The 19,269-nt window shown below is 39.1% G+C and overlaps 1 protein-coding gene across 1 annotated transcript; it reads left to right on the top strand.

The window, feature by feature from the left end:
- The first annotated feature begins 3,498 nt into the window (after window positions 1–3,498).
- On the top strand, window positions 3,499–17,407 carry LOC126972442 (sarcoplasmic reticulum histidine-rich calcium-binding protein-like). The gene is made up of 3 exons (XM_050819211.1): window positions 3,499–3,563; window positions 11,648–11,862; window positions 15,413–17,407. The coding sequence occupies exons 1-3, from the start codon at window positions 3,557–3,559 to the stop codon at window positions 17,249–17,251; spliced, it is 2,061 nt and encodes a 686-aa protein (XP_050675168.1). The 5' UTR covers window positions 3,499–3,556; the 3' UTR covers window positions 17,252–17,407.
- Window positions 17,408–19,269: the final 1,862 nt, after the last annotated feature.

Below are 19,269 nucleotides of genomic sequence, written 5' to 3'. Positions count from 1 at the left end.
AATAAAAGCAAAATAAGAACTATAATGAAACCTTGTTTGTGGTTTCTTGATAAAATACGAGACACATTAATATAGTTAGCGATTTTTTTAAGCCAGCTAGTTTTAGATACTTTTCATAGAAATTCATTATATTTTCTTCTTTCACCCATTAGTACAATGATATCCTAGAACAAAATATAAAATCCCGTTCACGAGCATGACGCGTGGACTAGCAATCGCCACATTTGTTTGGGAAACTCCGACAAACTACAATACAAATACAAAATCTTTTATTTCGGACTTTATTTGTCGAGTTCGTCAGTGCATCTTATGGTGCAACCAGCACTGCGCCTTCCGGAACGTGGTCGCCATTCGATGACGTTACTGCCGTAACGAGCTATGTGCCCTGCCCACTGTCACTTAAGTTTCGCAACCGTTTGGGATATGTCGGTGACTTTAAGTCACCGATATGAGGAGATCGGTAGGAGAACTAAGTTCTCCTCATCTCTGATTTGATCTCGCCGGGAAACTCCGAGCACAGCCCTCTCCATTGTGTAATCCAAGTAGTAATATCCATTCCAAAAAAGTTTTTTTTAGTTTTAATGGACGAATATATAAAAACAATTTATTTATATAATGCATGAATTTGAGATTTTTTGTGACGTCAGAAGTATTTTATTATAATATAATAAAGCTTATTAAACTTGTTAAAAGTTGCGCTTAGCTGCCTGATCGAAAGCGAAACCTTTTAGCGAGGTAATTCAAAAGCTACAGGAAACTTCTAGAAATTAATTAAAAAGTTCATAGTCATTTTAAAATTATGTCGTTTTTATTAAAACCGAAGTGCAGTAAATTTATAAAAGGAGCAACAAATTGTTTTGATTGATTTTAATGAAGTTTATTCTACGATATTTTATTGCTGTACCGTTATTCGTTAAATTTTTCACCTTAACATGCTATGAGCATATTATTATTATTAATTTACTCGGCTATTGTAAAATATAAATAAAATATTAGAATAGTCCCTCAATTACTGGGTGATTGTATTTTAATTTGGATGGTGTTTATTATATTATTAGAAACTTCGGTCATTTCACATCCCTAATATATATTTTCCAAGTTAATTTTAAATCACAATAATGTAATGGAATGTTAAAGAAAACAGAATTGAAGGGATCACCTCGCACAAAGGGTGTGGTATGACGTATGGTCCATACTTCAGTCATTTTCAAGACTCCTTAAAGCTACGTTCGTCTACCATGCTTACTATAGATATACTAATTCATTCTCGGTGGAATCGAAGACACGTCGAAGATACCTTAGTCTATACCTACGGCTAACAAAATTTATACGTTTAGATAGAGCCTTTTGCTGCTAGACAACCGATGAAAACAGGCCAGGTTTATTACTTAAGTGTGCGGCACAAGCTACGTCTTACACTCCCGATTTGTATGGCACTTTGTGTTAGTGTGCGTGCATTGTTCAAAATAGAGGTTAACTGTGAACTTAATTTTTTTTCGCCGTTTTCACAGCTGTCACAGTCTATCTAGAGTCTAGACTCATAAAGATCTAAGACCAACCAAACAACAAACAACCATTTGCTAAATAACAAAGTGTAAGTTGATAGCTCCATTGAAGCTTCAAAAATAGTTGGACGGTCTCAAGGCATGACGCGTGAAAATTCTGGACTATAAAAGAGCGGAAGTAAATATGTTACTGTAATACATTCACTAGCACCTTATACGGCAAAGTTACTTCTGGCTCAGGAAGTTGTAAATAATTTGAATCATAGTAATGTTCTACATTAATTATACATTAAAATTTTATAGTGAGAAGCACGTGGCGCATTTACATTGCGTGTCTATAAGGTTGAAGTGAACAGATGTGTGTGTATCATACACATATATGTATGTGATATAATTATTTATAAGGGAACAAAACCTGATACACAGAGCCAAGAAGAGAATATTATAAATTTGAGCATTACTACATGGGGCAGACTAGTTTAGTTTTGCACTTCTAGCTAATCGGAATCTATTTAATTTAGAATATTATATTTTTTGAAACGTTGCAAGCTTCTTAGTAATAAAAAAACAATTGGCGGGAAATTATTTTTTCAATTGTTTTTTATCACATATCAAAGTTCTACGTACGCAAAGAAAATGGAATTAAGTGGAAAAGATTTAGGACCGATGATTTTTTATGATTTCAAAAGTTCTCTCTCTCCGCAAGACTGTGCCGCTCATCTTCAAAATGCTTTTAGGAGAGAAGCACCTTGCTTGAGCACCGTGAGGCGATGGTTTGCTGAATGTGAGAGAGGCCGGGTTTGTTTACATGACGAACTTCGTGAATAGCGGAAAATTTAAAATGAGAACAGGCCAACAAAAGTGAGGCAGGCGAGAAACGTTGGTAAAAAAATTATTGCATTTTTTTTTCTCCCATCTGCACAATTCCACTTGAAGATCAAAAGAGTGTTAATGCCGAATGGTATTCTACCATTTGTTTCCCAGGGTGTTAAAAAAAGTTCGCGAAAGACGACCAAAAAGCCGCGTTCTCCTACATCATGACAACGCTTCTTCACACACGGCCAATAAAACTAAGTCATTTTTAGTTTCCGAAAAAGTACAACTGGTCACCCATCCTGCACAGCACCCTGTCATTTTTGGATTTTCCCCAAAATCAAAGATTTGATGAGAGGTTTCACTTTTACCAATTCCGAAAAGGCAGTGATAGCGTTAAATCACCACGTAGAAAACATGCCTACAGATCTGTGTTCCTCCTGTTTTAAAAAATGGTTCGATTGCATGAAAACATGTTTAAAATGCAAAGGAGAGTATTTTGAAAAGCAATAAACATAATATTTTGGTTATAACATGTTGTTTTTTTAAGTTACGCAAAACTTTTAGTGTGAGCTACGCATAGCATCCCAATTGGGCTTCGATAAAGACTTAATATTAAAAAAAACTTAAGGAAGACACAAATGTGTAATAATATGATTCTTAATAATGTTATCTTTCGAAAACCCTCGACATTTTCTCCTCGAAACTTGTAAACTAGACCGACAACAGAACCGTTTGATCCAACTTGAGACATAGTTTTAATGTTGATTCGTGAACTTTAATATTTTTTAATTTATTTCTGTGTGATTAATTAATTCTATGACATTTATTTGTGTCGCACAGTTTGACAGTTCTACTGTGATATAATATATTTTCATACATTTCATACACTCGCGATTTGTATGTCACTTTGTGTTTCAATAGAGGTTAACTGTAAATAGAGGTCAACCTCAATTTTTTTATAGTATAATTAATATATTTTGTCAGCAAATCCAGCACGTATTTGGTGTTGTAATGCCATTAAAATACAAAATGAGCATGTGAACATTTTTAATATAATCTCATACCTTTTTATACATTGATATCTGTTCTGTCGGTAATCGACAGTATCTGGTCATCTGACGTTATCATCACCTGCTCCAAGATATTATTATCGTTGAGATTATATTTGTGTGCTTCTGTAACAATAGCTTCATTTGCGTTTCGATCACTGTGTGGTAGGAAGAAGCGCGCACAATATGAACAGTAAGTTTTCTTTGATATTTTCTCATTTAATATATTTTTCATTTTTTTTGCTTCATATTTTTTCTTATGCATAATATTTGCTCCTCCTATTGGAATGGAGGACCAAATATAAGGAACCTATTGATTCATGATGGAAAGTGATCAAGACTCTCTTGCAACACCGGAAGATTCGACAAATCTAGGAGTGTACACGCGTTCTTAGATAATTCTAGAAACTTGAAGCACCACGCGACGTAATAGAGCGAGCGAAAACTAGAGGGAATGAAAAAGGAATTTAAACAGATTTTATTTTGTTATGTTTCTCATTCAGGTTGCAATTTGCAAATTGCAATATTATCTTCTATTTATATAATAAGTAGCAGAAACTATTTAGTATTTACGTCTAAGGATTAATAATAATTAGACTGCCTAGACAGAACTTTTCTTTTAATGTAACTGTCGTTTTTTTAAGTTAACTCTCAGTTGAGTCAATAAATTATTTTATTTAACTTTATTATTTAAAATAATTTATCTCCATTATTTTTGTCATATTCATAATTTTAATTCAAAGCTGTGTGCTTGTTTGAATTTAATTTATGTTCACGTGTCAAAATTTTACGTGAAACCTTAGTTTCACTCATCCGGGAATGAATTTCGTTTGCATAAAGAGACCTTTAACAAGTTGCGCACGACGAACTGCGTCAAAAACTGTTGAATTTTAAAAGGATTATTGTCCTTTTCAAGCTTTATTCTCTTTCAATAAATTGTTTAGTTTTAATTTCTGCAGTATAACAAAAAATTCTGTTTTTTTTTTTCTTTTAACAAATATATCATTTATCAGCTTATGTCATTGTTTTCAACATATACTTGCACTTAACTGGAGTTAGTATCGTTTTTTAAAATGATGGCAACCTCTGTTTGCAGCCATTTTTTAACTGGCAACAATGGTTTATCGTAAATAGTAAATATAAAACTTTAATTTACTATTAAAATTATATAAAAACAAATACCTGGCAACTTTTATATTGTGGCTGACTGAGAGCTGGAATCCATATTTTTTTCAATTCTTGACATAATTTCCTTTTAAATGACGTACAACGTTATTAAAAAAACATATAGGTAGATAGTATAGAAGATAGGTACATAGATAGGCAATTTACATCAAAAAATTAATAATACTAAAATAAATAACAGGTACTTGCGGCCAATTTTTATAGGGAACCTATCTCTAATACATTGCATGGGTACTCATTAAAGGTTTATGTCGCAAGTTCATTAGCAAGTCGAGCTGTAATATTGATCATGTTATTATTATGGTCGGTTCTTTCTACATCGATATAAAATAGCCTTTTCAACTTGATTTTATTCATTACTTACCATAATATATTATACAATACCGACAATTAGTAGGATATTAATTATGATTACTAACACAGAATTTCTCAATTATATAAAAATTCCATGTTATAAATGAGGTATTACAATAGGTAGTGTTAATAGATCTTAGAATAAGATAAATACATAAGAAAAATGAAATGATAAGTTCATCCCAAGGTCGGATTTATCTTAATATTGATTGGCAGAAACAAGATAATTTTGACATAAATATCTGGAATTGTACGTCAATTTTCTAAGTGCAAAGAAATAATTTAAGAAATAGTGTTGTATTTAATATGAAATACATACTTTAACATACGAGTACATAAAACATCCATGAATTGGAAACAAATATCCATATAATCATATCGACGGTGGAAAAGCAAAATTTACTAAATGAGAAACCGGAAAGAATTACCAACCGACAATAAACAAATAATTAAATGCAGAGTATAAATCTTTTATACTTCTTTTTGTATTTTTTAAGTCCGGTAAAAAATCCTAAGTCTGAATCCAATGTTTTCCTGATCTGGGTAAAATTGGTCAAACACCTTCAAATAAGCTGTTACCAACAGGATAAATTTAACCAGCTAACTATGTGTTTGTCGGTCTTCACTGAAATATTTTTATTTGGAGTTTGAAAAAAAATGAGTACATACAGCTGAAAAAATACATACTTACTTTTAACTACTAAAATCGAAAATCAGAACTGAGTTTAATTTTGCAACCAGCCAAATTGTTCCAGCTTTTTCCTAAAATCACCTATATTGAGATCTATTTTTTATCGAAGATTAATTATAAATCAACAGGACTATAACGTTTAAAATGAAATCTATGCACGTGTTACATGAAATAAATAAAAAAAAAACGTACGTAAAACTATAGTAAGTAAAGTACACAGAGTAATCATTAGAATTCTTAACTTCTTAGACCCTTTGTATTTTAAAGCCTTCCAATAAAAAGAAGTAAAATTATAAAGTTATCACTTAATTATAATCAAACTTAACTTACCATTACTAATTAAATAATCTAACATGAGTAGTTAAAATATTTTTTTGTAACAAAAATATATGAAAAAATAGAAAGAAATAAAAAATCATTCTTCTGTCTTTAACATTTATTAAGCTATTGAATATGTAAGAAAGTAAGCTTTTTCGTTATCAGAAATATCTTCAATATCAGATTTAGGCAAAGAAAGGAGAGAAGAGAATTTGGTAGATAAATATACTCATTTTGAAAATGAGTGGGAATAACATTGTGTTAACAAAGTTTAATTAAATTGTCATACTTTACTTTGGCTATTGGGAGATGAGAACGATAACATGATGTCATAGGCGGGACTTCGGTTTTGGACTGAATCTCGATTTCACTCAAATTTACAGATTTGTTCTTTGTGTACTTCACAGATATCTTTGACAGCTTATTCTTTTTGAAGGTGTCAATTCAAATTTTTACTTATTTTTCCTACAAGATTACCTTTAAAATATTTATAAGTTATACCTATATACTATAGGAAAGGGTTCTTTCCTAGCAGTGGCAAACACTGGCAAACACAAAGTGTACTATTGCGAGGGTGCATAGATGATATTTTTCTTTAAAGTATTTGCGCTGGCTGCATGAACACTGTCAACTGGCATGATTACTATCAAGATTATTGCATATTTGTAAAGTCGAGTTTATTATCACCAAAACCATCCTATTTCGATTTTGACCTGGGCAGCAGTCACAGTAAAGGAGTAAGTGTTTTATTGTGACTCTTTCGTCATCAGATTTTATATATCTGTGCAGGATACTGGCAATTTCATTGGCACCCCTTTATCCGCTGCTTTTCGTCTTCTTCTTGCGTCCGAGTAAAAAAACTAAAAGCCAAAGTACTAAAAATAAAAATCGGGTAAAAATTACTATGTACAATATCTTATACTGGAAAATTGTCTATGTGGCATTTTTTATAAAAAGGATAGAAAGTTGTCGTTTAGTCGCGAACCTAAGCGACATCAAAAGTCATAATAGAAGCATGACAGTGAGACCGAACGATGCAGTTTTTTTTTCTGAATCATTTGATGTATATAACTCAATTTCGCAAAAATTGTCGCTTAGTAAATTTTGCCTTTCCACCGTCGATGTAAATGTTTGCTTTTACCTGGATTCGAAGCTGGGATCTCAAGTTCAGTAAGCAAAATCACTAAACACATGGCTCTCTGGCTGCCCCAATGAGATTATTTTTTTAATTCAAATATAATTATTGTTAATTTAAGACCTTATAACCAGAAGACCAGAAGTATTCTTATCTAATGTTCGCACCACGAGCTCGATCAGCTGACATTATGATTGTGGTGAGACTGGTTTCAGTCGGTTAATGATTAAGGGCATATAGAAAATTGATTTGATTCACACTCCAATGTAACCATAAAGAGAACTCCTACCAGGGCTGTAAACAAATGAAATTAAATGAAATGAAGTGCCGCGATTCCGCGAACTCCCAAATAAGGAACGAAGTATGCTTGTCGCCCTGTGTTTTTTTTATAGAATAGGAGGACAAACGAGCATACGGGTCACCTGGTGTTAAGTGATCACCGCCGCCTACATTCTCTTGCAACACCAGAAGAATCACAAGAGCGTTGCCGGCCTTTAAGGAAGGTCTACGCGCTTGAAGGTACCCATGTCGTATCGTCCCGGAAACACCGCACAAGGAAGCTCATTCCACAGCTTTGTAGTACGAGGGAGAAAGCTCCTTGAAAACCGCACTGTGGAGGACCGCCACATCCAGATGGTGGGGATGATATCCTAACTTGTGGCGTGTCGTGCGAAGGTGGAATTCGGCGGCAGGAATCAGATTAAACAGCTCTTCGGAACACTCCCCGTGATAAATGCGGTAGAAGACACACAAAGAAGCTACGTTTCTACGCAATGCCAAGTGATCCAGCCGTTCACAGAGCACTGAGTCCCCGAAAATTCGAGCTGCTCTACGTTGCATGCGGTCAAATGGATCGAGCAGATACTGGGGTGCGCCAGACCAGAAATGACAGTAATACTCCAAGTGTGGCCGGACCTGCGCTTTGTAGAGTGCTAGAATGTGGGCCGGCTTAAAGTATTGCCGTGCTCTATTGATGACGCCCAGCTTCTTCGAAGCCAATTTGGCTTTGCCCCCCAGATGGCCACGGAATTAGCAATCGCTAGAGATTTCGAGACCCAGTATTCCGATACTACTTTACCCCATTCCGCGACCTTCTCGAGAGAGGACTCGATAGAAGACACAAGTTTCTCCCGGCACTGGTCGACGATTTCCCGAGAAAGACCTGCATGGCCCGTGTATACGGCTTACGTGCTTCCCCGGGGCGTAAAAATAATAAGATAGTCCCAGGACCACGGGCTTTTCAAAAAGTGGGAGAGTCACGCTGCCGTCTTATGACGTCAGCACGATCGTGCCAAACTCTTCCGGGTCACTTACCACACCCGCACAGAATACCGGCGTGAAGTAGCGGCCTAGTGCCGGGCTCTACCAGAGCCGGAGAATCCCTCCCCGAGCATTCTCGCTCGGGCTGCCCATCGTATTCTGGGGTAGGCATAGTACCGCGCAAGTCAAAGGACAAACAGGGCAGCCACAGGGCACACCACGGCACCCCGCTCCACGCTTACTGTGGACTTTTGTAACATCTGCTGTCGCCGTCTCGGCAATTTTGAAGGCCTGTCTACTCTCTGGCTTCGCGTAGATTTAGCGTCCGCATCTATGCGTGTGTCTACAGGTCCCATAGTGGTAACGCAGAAACCGATCATCTCATGGGCTGCGTTCAAGCGGCAATTGACGATGTGCTTGCACAGATCCCCTCCGCTGAAATCGTAGTCTTGGGTGATTTTAACGGGCACAATGCTGAATGGCTTGGAACACGTACTACAGACTAGGCAGGGCAATCTGTGCATATTTTCCGCATTGGCGTATGGTCTGTCACAATTGGTTGAGTCGCCAACGCGGCTCCCGGATGTGGAGAGCCACACGCCGTCGTTATTGGATCTTCTGTTGACTACACATCCTGATAGTTACCAAGTCTCTGTCGATGCCCCGCTTGGAACGTCCGATCATTGCGTGGTCAGGAGTGTAGTGCCTATCTAACGCCCACGTCGCAGACCACCAGCAACCCGCCGCGATTGGCACTTCAGTAGATTGGGATAGGTTGCGTTCCATTTTTGTATCCTACCCTTGCGGTAAGGTTTGTTTCCCTTCGCATGATCCCAGTGCCTGCGCCGTAGCCGATATGATACTACAGTGCATGGATATTCTTATACCAAGCTCTGTAGTACCGACCGGTGGCAGATCACTGCCCTTGTTCGATTCGTCAGTTAAAGCAGCACCTGACTGCAAAAAACAGGCGTTATGTTTAACCGTGCCTCCAGATTCTTTAAGAAGAAGAACACGCAAGTTCTGGTCGTTGTCGAAAGCTGCTCTTGTTAACTTCAACCAGCCGTCCAACCTGGCCCATACGGTAAAAGAGAAAGCCGATCTACTGTGCGCGCTTCAACTCGGCGCTTGACGACAACGGAAAAACACCGCCGACCCTCCCGCGGTGTCAGAGCTCAATGCCTGAAGTACAGTTCAGACAGAAAACTGTTCGGCGAGCTCTGTTTTCGTTGGATGTCAGGAAGTCGAATTGAAGGCAATGGAATTTCTCCAATCGCGCTTAGAACGTGTGCCCCTGAGTCGACGCCGGTGCTAACGCGTTTATTCCGGCACTCTCATGGAAGTCAGCCCCTGTCCATCCGATCCAAAAAAGGAGACAGTTCGGATCCGGCAAACAACAGGCCTATTGCTATTATTACCTTCCTGTTCTCCAAAATCATGAAGAGCATAATTATTAACTGCCAGCTCTTGGTATACCTAGAGGGTCACCAGTTGATCAACGACCGACAGTACGGCTTTCGCCAGGGTCGGTCAGTAGGCGATCTTGTGGTACTCCTAACACATAGATGGGCGGCGGCTATTGAAAGAAAGGGGGAAGGCCTGGCAGTTAGCCTGAATATAGCGAAGGCCTTTGTTCGTGTATGGCACAAGGCGCTCCTCTCAAAACTTCCATCATTTGGGCTTCCCGAGAGCTTATGCAAGTGAACCTCCAGCTTCCTCACTGGGCACAGCATACAGGTCGTTGTCGACGGATATTGCTTGAATCCGAAGCCCGTGAACGCTGGAGTGCCCCAAAGCTGTGTGCTACCCACGCTGTTTCTTCTGCATGTCAATGATATTTTGGACAACTCCAACATATATTGCTATGCAGATAACAGCACTGGTGATGCCGTATACACGGGCCATGCAGGTCTCTCTCGAGAAAAAGGCGACCAGTGCCGGGAGAAACATGTGTTTACCACCAAAACACCCCATTTGTCTCTCTTCGACAACACTTCCCTCAAAGCCTCGCCTAGTATTGGAATACTGGGTCTCGAAATCTCGAGCGATTGTCAATTCCGTGGCCATCTGGAGGGTAAAGACAAATTGGCTTCGAAGAAACACAATAGAGCACGGCAATACTTCAAGCCGGCCCACATTCTAGCGTTCTACAAAGCGCAGGTCCGGAAACAAACCGGTCTGGCGCACCCCAGTATCAGCTCAATCCATTTGACCACGTGCAACGTAGAGCAGCTCGAATTGTCCGGGACCTAGTGCTCTGTGAACGATTGGATCACTTGGCTTTGCTTAGAGATGTCGCTTCAATGTGTGTCTTCTACCGCATTTATCACGGGGAGTGTTCCGAAGAACTGTTTAACCTGATTCCTGCCGCCAAATTCCACCTTCGCACGACTACGCTACAAGTTAGGACATCATCCCCACCATGTGGATGTTTGGCGGTCCTCCACAGTGCGGTTTTCAAGGAGTTTTTTTCCACGTACTACAAAGCTGTGGAATGAACTTCCTTGTGCGGTGTTTCCGGGTGACATGAGTACCTTCAAAAAAAGCGCGTAAGGTGTACGCGCTTTTTTGAAGGACTTAAAGCCCGGCAACGCTCCTGTGATTCCTCTGGTGTTGCAAGAGATTGTGGGCGGCAGTGATCACTTAACACCAGGTGACCCGTACGCTCGTTTGTTCTCCTATTCCATAAAAAAAGTACCCCAATTCATATACGAAAATTTTGGTCTATGCAGTTACACGGCGGTGAGAGCCATATAGACCATCCCCATAGTGGGAGACCCATTTCAGAAGTTACTGCAGATAACAATGAAAAAGTGATGCAATTGATCCTTGGCGATCGCCGAAGCAATCAAAAACATCGCAAGCAGTAGGAGATAGCTAAAGATATTGGATTCATAATATTTTCATTAATTAGCGCGAGACGCGAGGAGGACTGCAAACGAGATATGGAAAGGTCTTGAAACGTCGGCTTAACTAAAATAATAATAAAAATTTGACTTTTACGTGAAAATCGAATGGAAAAAGAACCGTTACAATTATACGCGTTTCAACCCTTTTAAAGTGTTTTGTTTAAATGTTGGATTCAGTAAGGATCGTTTTCATGAAATAATTGCAAGTGATGTGTGAGGTGGGGACGTGTCGAGTACCTACAATGTTTACCACGCTTAATAAACAAGCAAACGCGAGTTGAATGCTGCCGATAATTTTTAGACATTATGGTAATTAAAACGCCCTGCCCATTACAATGTAGTCCCGCTCAGGATTCTTGAAAAACCCAAAAATTCTGTCAGACTAGTATCTCGAGCCATCTAATAATAAAAAAATATAATTACAGCTGCGACTAGCGTGGTGTGCCTCGCGGCGACGCTGATGTGCGCCTCCGCTTTCTCAATCGAGTTGAGACAAGACCCGGAGACACTGTGCATCGGACAAGACAACTTTCTGCGGATCGCCAGCGACAGCGACTGCACTTTCTACTTCCAGTGCTATGCCAGCCGCTCATATCTGATGCAATGCCCCTACGGCTCTTGGTTTAATGAGCAGGAACAGGTAATATTGAATTCTTTTTGAAATACTAGCCGTTTTCCTGTAAGTTCGAGGCAGAATATGACTGTAAGGAGTTTTCGTCGACGCCATTCCAGGAGAGCACAGTCGGTGTATGAAGCATACCCCATGCTGTTGTTGTTGCATGTGTTGCAGTTATTATAATTTTAATAATATGCACGTATCAATAAGACATAGAAAGAATGCAGCCTTGCAAGACCTAGTTTAGCCGTCGATATCTCTTTGATGCACGATGTTTTTTGCCACATTCGATGGAAGGCCTTCTTTAACTCTCGAGTCTAGACTAACGCCTCACCCAATTTATTATATTTAATATCACTAGCTGAGTGGAACTGACGGAAACTGTACTGGCAGTCACTAATCAGCTGTTGCTCCTCCAGGTATCTAACAGCTTGCGGTTGACGATCTTTTCTATATTTTTGTAGATAATTGGGGTAACTGTGATGAGACAGTAGTTGGACGGATCGGAGCGTAAACCTTTTTTAATCATCCGGTGTACTAAATATACTTCCATAAGTAGAAGAGGAATCAGCAACGCTCTGACCGCGGGTGAATGCGCGCCCGCGACAACTTTTTGTTGCCCTTTATAGTCAGTGAATATGCTGCAAAACACATGAAGTGGTAGGTAACCAGCAACGGGGACCCACCCCGAGGGGTGCATTGCGTGTAAGTCGACTACACAATACATATGCAGGCCGACGGTCCTCGTAAGCAATACGCTGCGATATTAGGAGTCAAGTAGCTGCATTTTAGTTTTGTTTCTACCTACCTTATATAATTGTTGACTGGAATTATTATTTTCTGTTTTAATATGAGTAAAAGGCAAAGGACTTATTATTTAAATAATGTATGGGAAGAACGGTTCTTTTGTATTGAGTTTATCGGAAAACGCATTTGCTTATTATGCAAGTATAGTAGTGCAAAAAAGTAACATTGAAAGACACTTCAATACTCCAATACTCAGAAAAGTGCAACTATTGCATCTTTAACTGGGTAAGAAGAAAAAGTCATTTGTAGACGGAGAAGTAATAAAGGAAGCCTTCTTAACAGCTGCTGATTCTGTTTTTCAGAATTTTAAAAACAAAACTGAAATTATTGCGGCTATTGAAACCATTGTTAACTAGAACAGTGTCGAGAAGAATTGAAGTCATATTAAAGTGATATTAATAAGTGCAGATTTTATTTGCTTCAACTCGACGAGTCCACCGACATTTCTGACACTGCACAGCTATGTATTATTATGCAAATGGTATTTAATGATTTTACCACAAAAGAAGAATTTTTGATATTGTTGCCGATCAAGGGTAACACACAAGGTAAAAATATTGACACGGGAGTGGGTCAGGGATTGGAAATAATACTCCGCTTATAGGAACGAGTCTTTATTTGTGTTCACTTTTTCTGAACTTGTACTTCGCCGGCCTGCCGCTGTTCCTCTTGTGGGCGGCGGTACCTTCAACGCGTCACACCGCACTGAACACTAAGTCTCTTCTATCTTCTTCCTCTTGGAACACTTCCACTTTTCACTACTTCTTCTTTTCTTCTTCTTCTTCTTTACACTTTCGAGTCAGAACTAGAACTGCCGTAGGCCACGCTTAGTACGGCTTTTATACCCGCGGATCCGTTCTATTTTCAAAATGATTCTCCCATTCCATCTTTAAATTTAAATTGTACTAGAAAATTCTTTTAACTATTTTTATCCTGCTTACACATTTTCCATCCCTTTTTTTCTGTTCGATTTGATCCTGAACTTACTAGAAATTTCCTTTAACTTCACAAAACCCAAAAAAAATCCACGAAAAACCCGGGTCTACAGCGTCTGACGGAGCTGTTGAAATTAACAATGTCTTGAAGTTTGACAACTCTCGTCATATACTTCAAAGGGTTGCTACGCAACAATATTAACGCTCCACCAGGAGGCGTTGTGTGCGAAAATTTTTCGTTTTGAACACGCATGAAGATTGTCTTAAACATAATTAACTCTATTAGGGCTGCGGCAATGCAACACCGTTTGTGTCGGCAGCTTTTGCAAGATGAAAATGCTCAGTTCGAACACTTGATATTGCACGCGGAAGTTCGATGACTGAGCAGAGGTAAAGTGCTTGTACGCTTTCTCAGTTTGATAAACGAAATTAATCTATTATTAGCAACGAGAAAGGAAGATTATCCATAACTGAGTGATCGGACGTGGCTTACAAATTTGGGATTTCTCACTGATGCGACAATAAAACTAAATGAATTGAACCTGGAAATGCAAGGAAAAAATATTCATGTTGTAAAAATGGTTGAATCAATCATTACATTTTAAGCCAAACTGACTCTATGGAAATCCCATTTATTGAAACTTTATCTTCACACTTTTAAAATTTGAAGAAAATTCTCGGTCACATGAATGCATGTGAAAAATTGGAATTTTGTCGATGAAATAAATATCCCACGCGTATAGTGCATCAACATACGCATGTGAATCCAAATTTTTGACAATGAAGCACTTGAAATCAAAATATAAAAGCAAAATGACCGATGTAAATTTGGACCATTGTATATGGACAGGAACTTCCAATTTTGATCCAGATTTCGGGAAGTTGTCGATAGTAATTCAAGGCCTAGGATCACACTAATATTTTGTGAGACTAAATTTTATATGCCTATGCCTCATTGCCTTGTTTTGTTCTTTTGTAACATTTTATTTGCGTCAATCATACATGCGCCTTTCTGTAGTATTTTTTTTAAATGAGCCTTAAGCTTGATAAAGTTGTCGACCTGGTGTTGAAGATGAGTAAAAACCAACGCCATCTCTAGAGTTCGTAATGACCGTAATTTGATCGGGTGAATGCAGTAGGGTCTTTTGGATTACGTCCAAGGTGAAAAGCGCCTTAAGAATGGCGCTATTTCTTCCTTGCATAGATGGAGCCGGTTAGTCTCTACGATACTACTATGCTTCCTCTTCTCGCTTAAATGCACGCATAGATAAACCAAATATTCGAGTGGCCAGAGATGGGATAAGTCCTGTACTTGAAATACACTGCAGATATCCCCTCTGACGTAAACACATACCCTAGCCCGTGATATTTTATAAGATTATATTAGATTTTCACGACGTGCACGACGATCGAGGATGGGGCTGGTTTGAGCCTCTTGTTCTGTTTGCCCCGAATTAACACGGTTTTATGCTGTAGAGAGTACGTGGGGCTGCCCAAACACCCTCCACCAACTGCCACTCCTGATTTATGACGTCTAAGGATGAATTCTCCAGAACTATTAATTTTGGAACCCTGTCGGGGTACGTCACTATTAAAAAGTGGTGCTTTTTTCCTGGGGTTGTGCCTCCGGATAGCCCACATAGCAAATATGTCTAAGCAGCTATTTGAAGTGATATTAAAGTGGGAGAGTAGTATTTCCTCGCGCATGTCTGTACAATTCTGTTGTACGCCAAAGATCATGACGGGACACATCAATTAATTATATATTGCTCACTATTATTTTTTTTAGTAAGGATTCACTTCAAATAATAAACAACTCTTAAATTCCTCAGATCTGCGATGCAGCTGATCCACCTGAAGGTTGCCAGGTAGAAGCTTTACCAACGCCAACACCTCAACCAGAATCAGAGCCTACGGAGGGGCCTGAAGAGGTTGAACCAGAGGAAGAATCTGAAGAGACAGAGCCTGAAGAGGAACAAGAGACAGAGCCTGAAGAAGAACAAGAGGTAGAACCAGAATCAGAAGATGAAGAAGTGCGAGAACCCGAGGAAGGACAAGAGGTAGAGCCAGAGCCAGAATCTGAATCTACAGAGGAGCAAGAAGTGATCGAACCAGAAGAAGAATTGGAACAGGTAGAAGCTGAAGACGAACAAGAGGGTGAATCAGATCAAGGCCAAGAGCAAGAATTTGAACAAAGAGAACCTGTAGGAGGCCTTAACGAGATGGAACCTGCGCAAGACCAAGTGGAAGTTACAGATGCAGATCCAGAGGAGTCTGAAATGGAAGATGAAGAAGGTTTAAAGAAATTATCGAAGCAGGTGGGAGTAGACGGAAACCAATTACCTGAAGAGGAGTTAGGATCTGAAGATATTATACCGTTAATCCTTAAAAAAGGTAAACATCAGAATCAACATCATCACAATGACCACGATCACGATCATGACCACGATCACGAGAACGAGCACAGCCACGGCCACGACCACGACCACGTTCAGGATCACGATCACGACCACGACCACGATCACGATCACGACCACGGCCACGACCACGATCACGATCACGACCACGGCCACGACCACGATCACGATCACGACCACGGCCACAACCACTACCACGACCACGACCACGACCACGACCATGACAATGAACACGAAAGTGAGGAAGGTTCTGGTGATGACATTGCTCAAGCAGAAGAAGGTAATGAGCCAGCTGAAGAAAAAACTGTGCAAAGAAATAAAAGGAATTTAGTGCAAAAACAAGATGAAGGGGACTCTGAGGATATTGAGGAATCTGATGAGGAAAATAATAATAGCAAACAACAAAGTGATGAAAGCAGTAGTGAGAATGATGATGACGAAATCGTGGGCGAAACTAATGAAGACGATGAGTATGACGACGAGGAGTTGAGGTTACTTCGAATTATAAGCCGATCGTTAAAACAAGTAAATGAGGAAATTGAGAATGAAGAAGAAGTGGACGACGAAGATGATTTAGTTGAAGATGACGAAGCTCGCAAAATAAAGAGACAAAATGAAGAAGAAGTGGATGATGAAGATGATTTAGTTGAAGATGACGAAGCTCGCAAAATAATGAGACAAAATGAAGAAGAAGTGGATGATGAAGATGATTTAGTTGAAGATAACGACGCTCGCAAAATAATAAGACAAAATGAAGAAGAAGTGGATGATGAAGATGATTTAGTTGAAGATAACGACGCTCGCAAAATAATGAGACAAAATGAAGAAAAAGTGGATGATGAAGATGATTTAGTTGAGGACGACGAAGCTCGTAAAATAATGAGACAAAATGAAGAAGAAGTAGCTGATGAAGATGATTTAGTTGAAGATGACGAAGCTCGCAAAACAAAGAGACAAAATGAAGAAGAAGTGGATGATGAAGAGGACATAGATGAAGATGAGGAAACCCGCAAATCAAAGAGACAAAATGAACAAGAACTTTACATTGAAGAGGATGTAGATGAAGATGAGGAAACTCGAAAATCAATGAAACAAAATGAAGATGAACTAGATGATGAAGAGGATGTAGATGAAGATAAGGAAACCCGCAAATTGAAGCGACAAAATGACGAAGACGTGGATGATGAAGAAATAGAAGCAGATGAAGAAGTCGTAACGCCTTTTTATAAATGGCTATTTAGAGCATTCTCTTGAATTACAAAGAGCGTCGCAACGGGCAGAAACTAATAATACTTTTAATTAGATAGGTTTTAGGATTATTTATTGTTTTAAGTGTAATAAGTAGTATCACTTTGTGCAATTTGTAAGTATGCTGACGTGAGAGTGTAATAAATTATATTTAACTCTAAAGTCTGGACTTTTCTTAGATCCTCTTTACTGTCAATCCTTGACCTCGTCTTTTTTAGTTTAATTACGCGTAAGTATTCTATTTAGATTAGATTAATTGTAGTTTCATTACCTTTACATGTATTCAGTACCGTTAGTCATTTCTGATTTGATCTCGCAGGCAAACATCAACTAGCAACTAAGACTTAGTAGCCTCCTACTACTACAGCTTGCGAACGATTTTGTTGGTACGATTCCATCCTTCTCAGAAGGTTAACTCGAATACCCAATTCATAAAGTTTATGCAAGAGAATAACATGGTCCTCTCGATCAAATGCCTTCTCAAAGTCTGTGTAGATCACATCGATCTGAGAGCCACCCTCCATATTTGACACAACATAGTCGATAAAACAGCCTAATACTCAGCGCAGGATAAATACGTGTGCGAACAACTCTTGCTTACTGAGCACATTATGTATCGATATAGGACGGTAATTCTCTTTAGGTACCTTTCACCCTTTTTTGTAACTGGCACATTATGAGCAGTTTTCCAGATGATCGGAAAATAGCCCTCATGTAGGCCACTATTAGCTGAGGAGCTACTAGCTACCTATTTCCCCCTACCGTTGAGCTGTAGGGATTGAGGGCGGGATTATACTTATTTACCATATTATATTTTATTTTTTGTTCGCTTACCACTAATAGAGTTCTTACCACTAATAAAATTCTAATAATAGTGAAATCTAACTGACAAACATGTATTATTTTTAGTACATATCCTTTATTTGCGGTCCTTATTCTACTGCACTTCTTTATTTTCATATTACTTACTAGGGTTTTATATATTTTTTACATGTTTTCCTTAACTAGATCTTGTTTTAGGCACATATACTTATATATAGACTAGGGTTGTGTAGAAGCACTCAACAGGTAGTATTTTAATTTTAATTAAAGAAATGAAACAAATTTATTGCTTGCTGACGCACGTGTAATTGAACAAGAAGACATAACACTCAACCCTTACAAAAATACATTAAACATGTAAATATAAACTTTGCTGGTTTAAAGCTGCAGGCGTCGACATATCCCCACCCGTGGGAAAACCTATTTCCCACCACCTTAAGCATCCTCAGTGCAGATTGGCAGTGGACAGATCTTGGTGACGGCACGGCGGAGTATCCCGTTGGAACATTTAACATCTGCGACCCTTGTCACTCCATCAGATTCTGGGTGAACTCCCACGACGTGACCAAGGCGCCATTTCAATGGTGGTAGATGATCATCCTTTACCACTACTAATGATCCCATTGTCAACTCACTTTTCGTCAACTGCCATTAAGACCTTGTCTGTAACTCAGATATATACTCTTTGGACCATCTGTTCCAAAAGTGTTGGCGTAACTGCTCAATCCGTTGATAACGACTTAGGTGGCTTGTACACTGATCTGTGAGGTCACTTGTTGGTAACGATGTGAATGGTCTCCTAATCAGAAAATGTCCTGGTGTTAGTGGCATCAGGTCGTCAGGCTCCGATGACAGCGGGGTCAGAGGCCGTGAATTTAACAGGGCTTCAATTTGAACCAAAGTTGTGTTAAGCTCCTCGTACGTTAAATGACAATTTCCCAGCACTCGCTCTGAGTGATACTTGGTCGACTTAACACCAGCCTCCCATAATCCGCCAAAATGAGGACTGTACGCCGGTATATAATGAATATTAATGCCTTCATTGACTGCACCTTCGGCAATCGAATCACAGTTGCTTTTTAGAAATTTAGCGAGCTCATTATAAGCACCTAAAATGGTGGTACCATTGTCGGAGTACATATTAGAGGGTTTTCCTCTTCGCGCTATAAATCTACGCAATGCCGACAAGTAGTTATTGCTCG

This window comes from Leptidea sinapis, chromosome 26 (genome assembly GCF_905404315.1).
Source record: "Leptidea sinapis chromosome 26, ilLepSina1.1, whole genome shotgun sequence".
Classification (NCBI taxonomy): Eukaryota; Metazoa; Arthropoda; class Insecta; order Lepidoptera; family Pieridae; genus Leptidea; species Leptidea sinapis.
Note: the sequence above shows the minus strand (reverse complement) of the source record. Positions and strands in the feature narration are given on the sequence as shown.

Coding starts and splice junctions, on each gene's coding strand:
- LOC126972442 (XM_050819211.1), top strand. Junction 11,863..15,412: donor GGTTTAATGAGCAGGAACAG/GTAATATTGAAT, acceptor TAAATTCCTCAG/ATCTGCGATGCAGCTGATCC.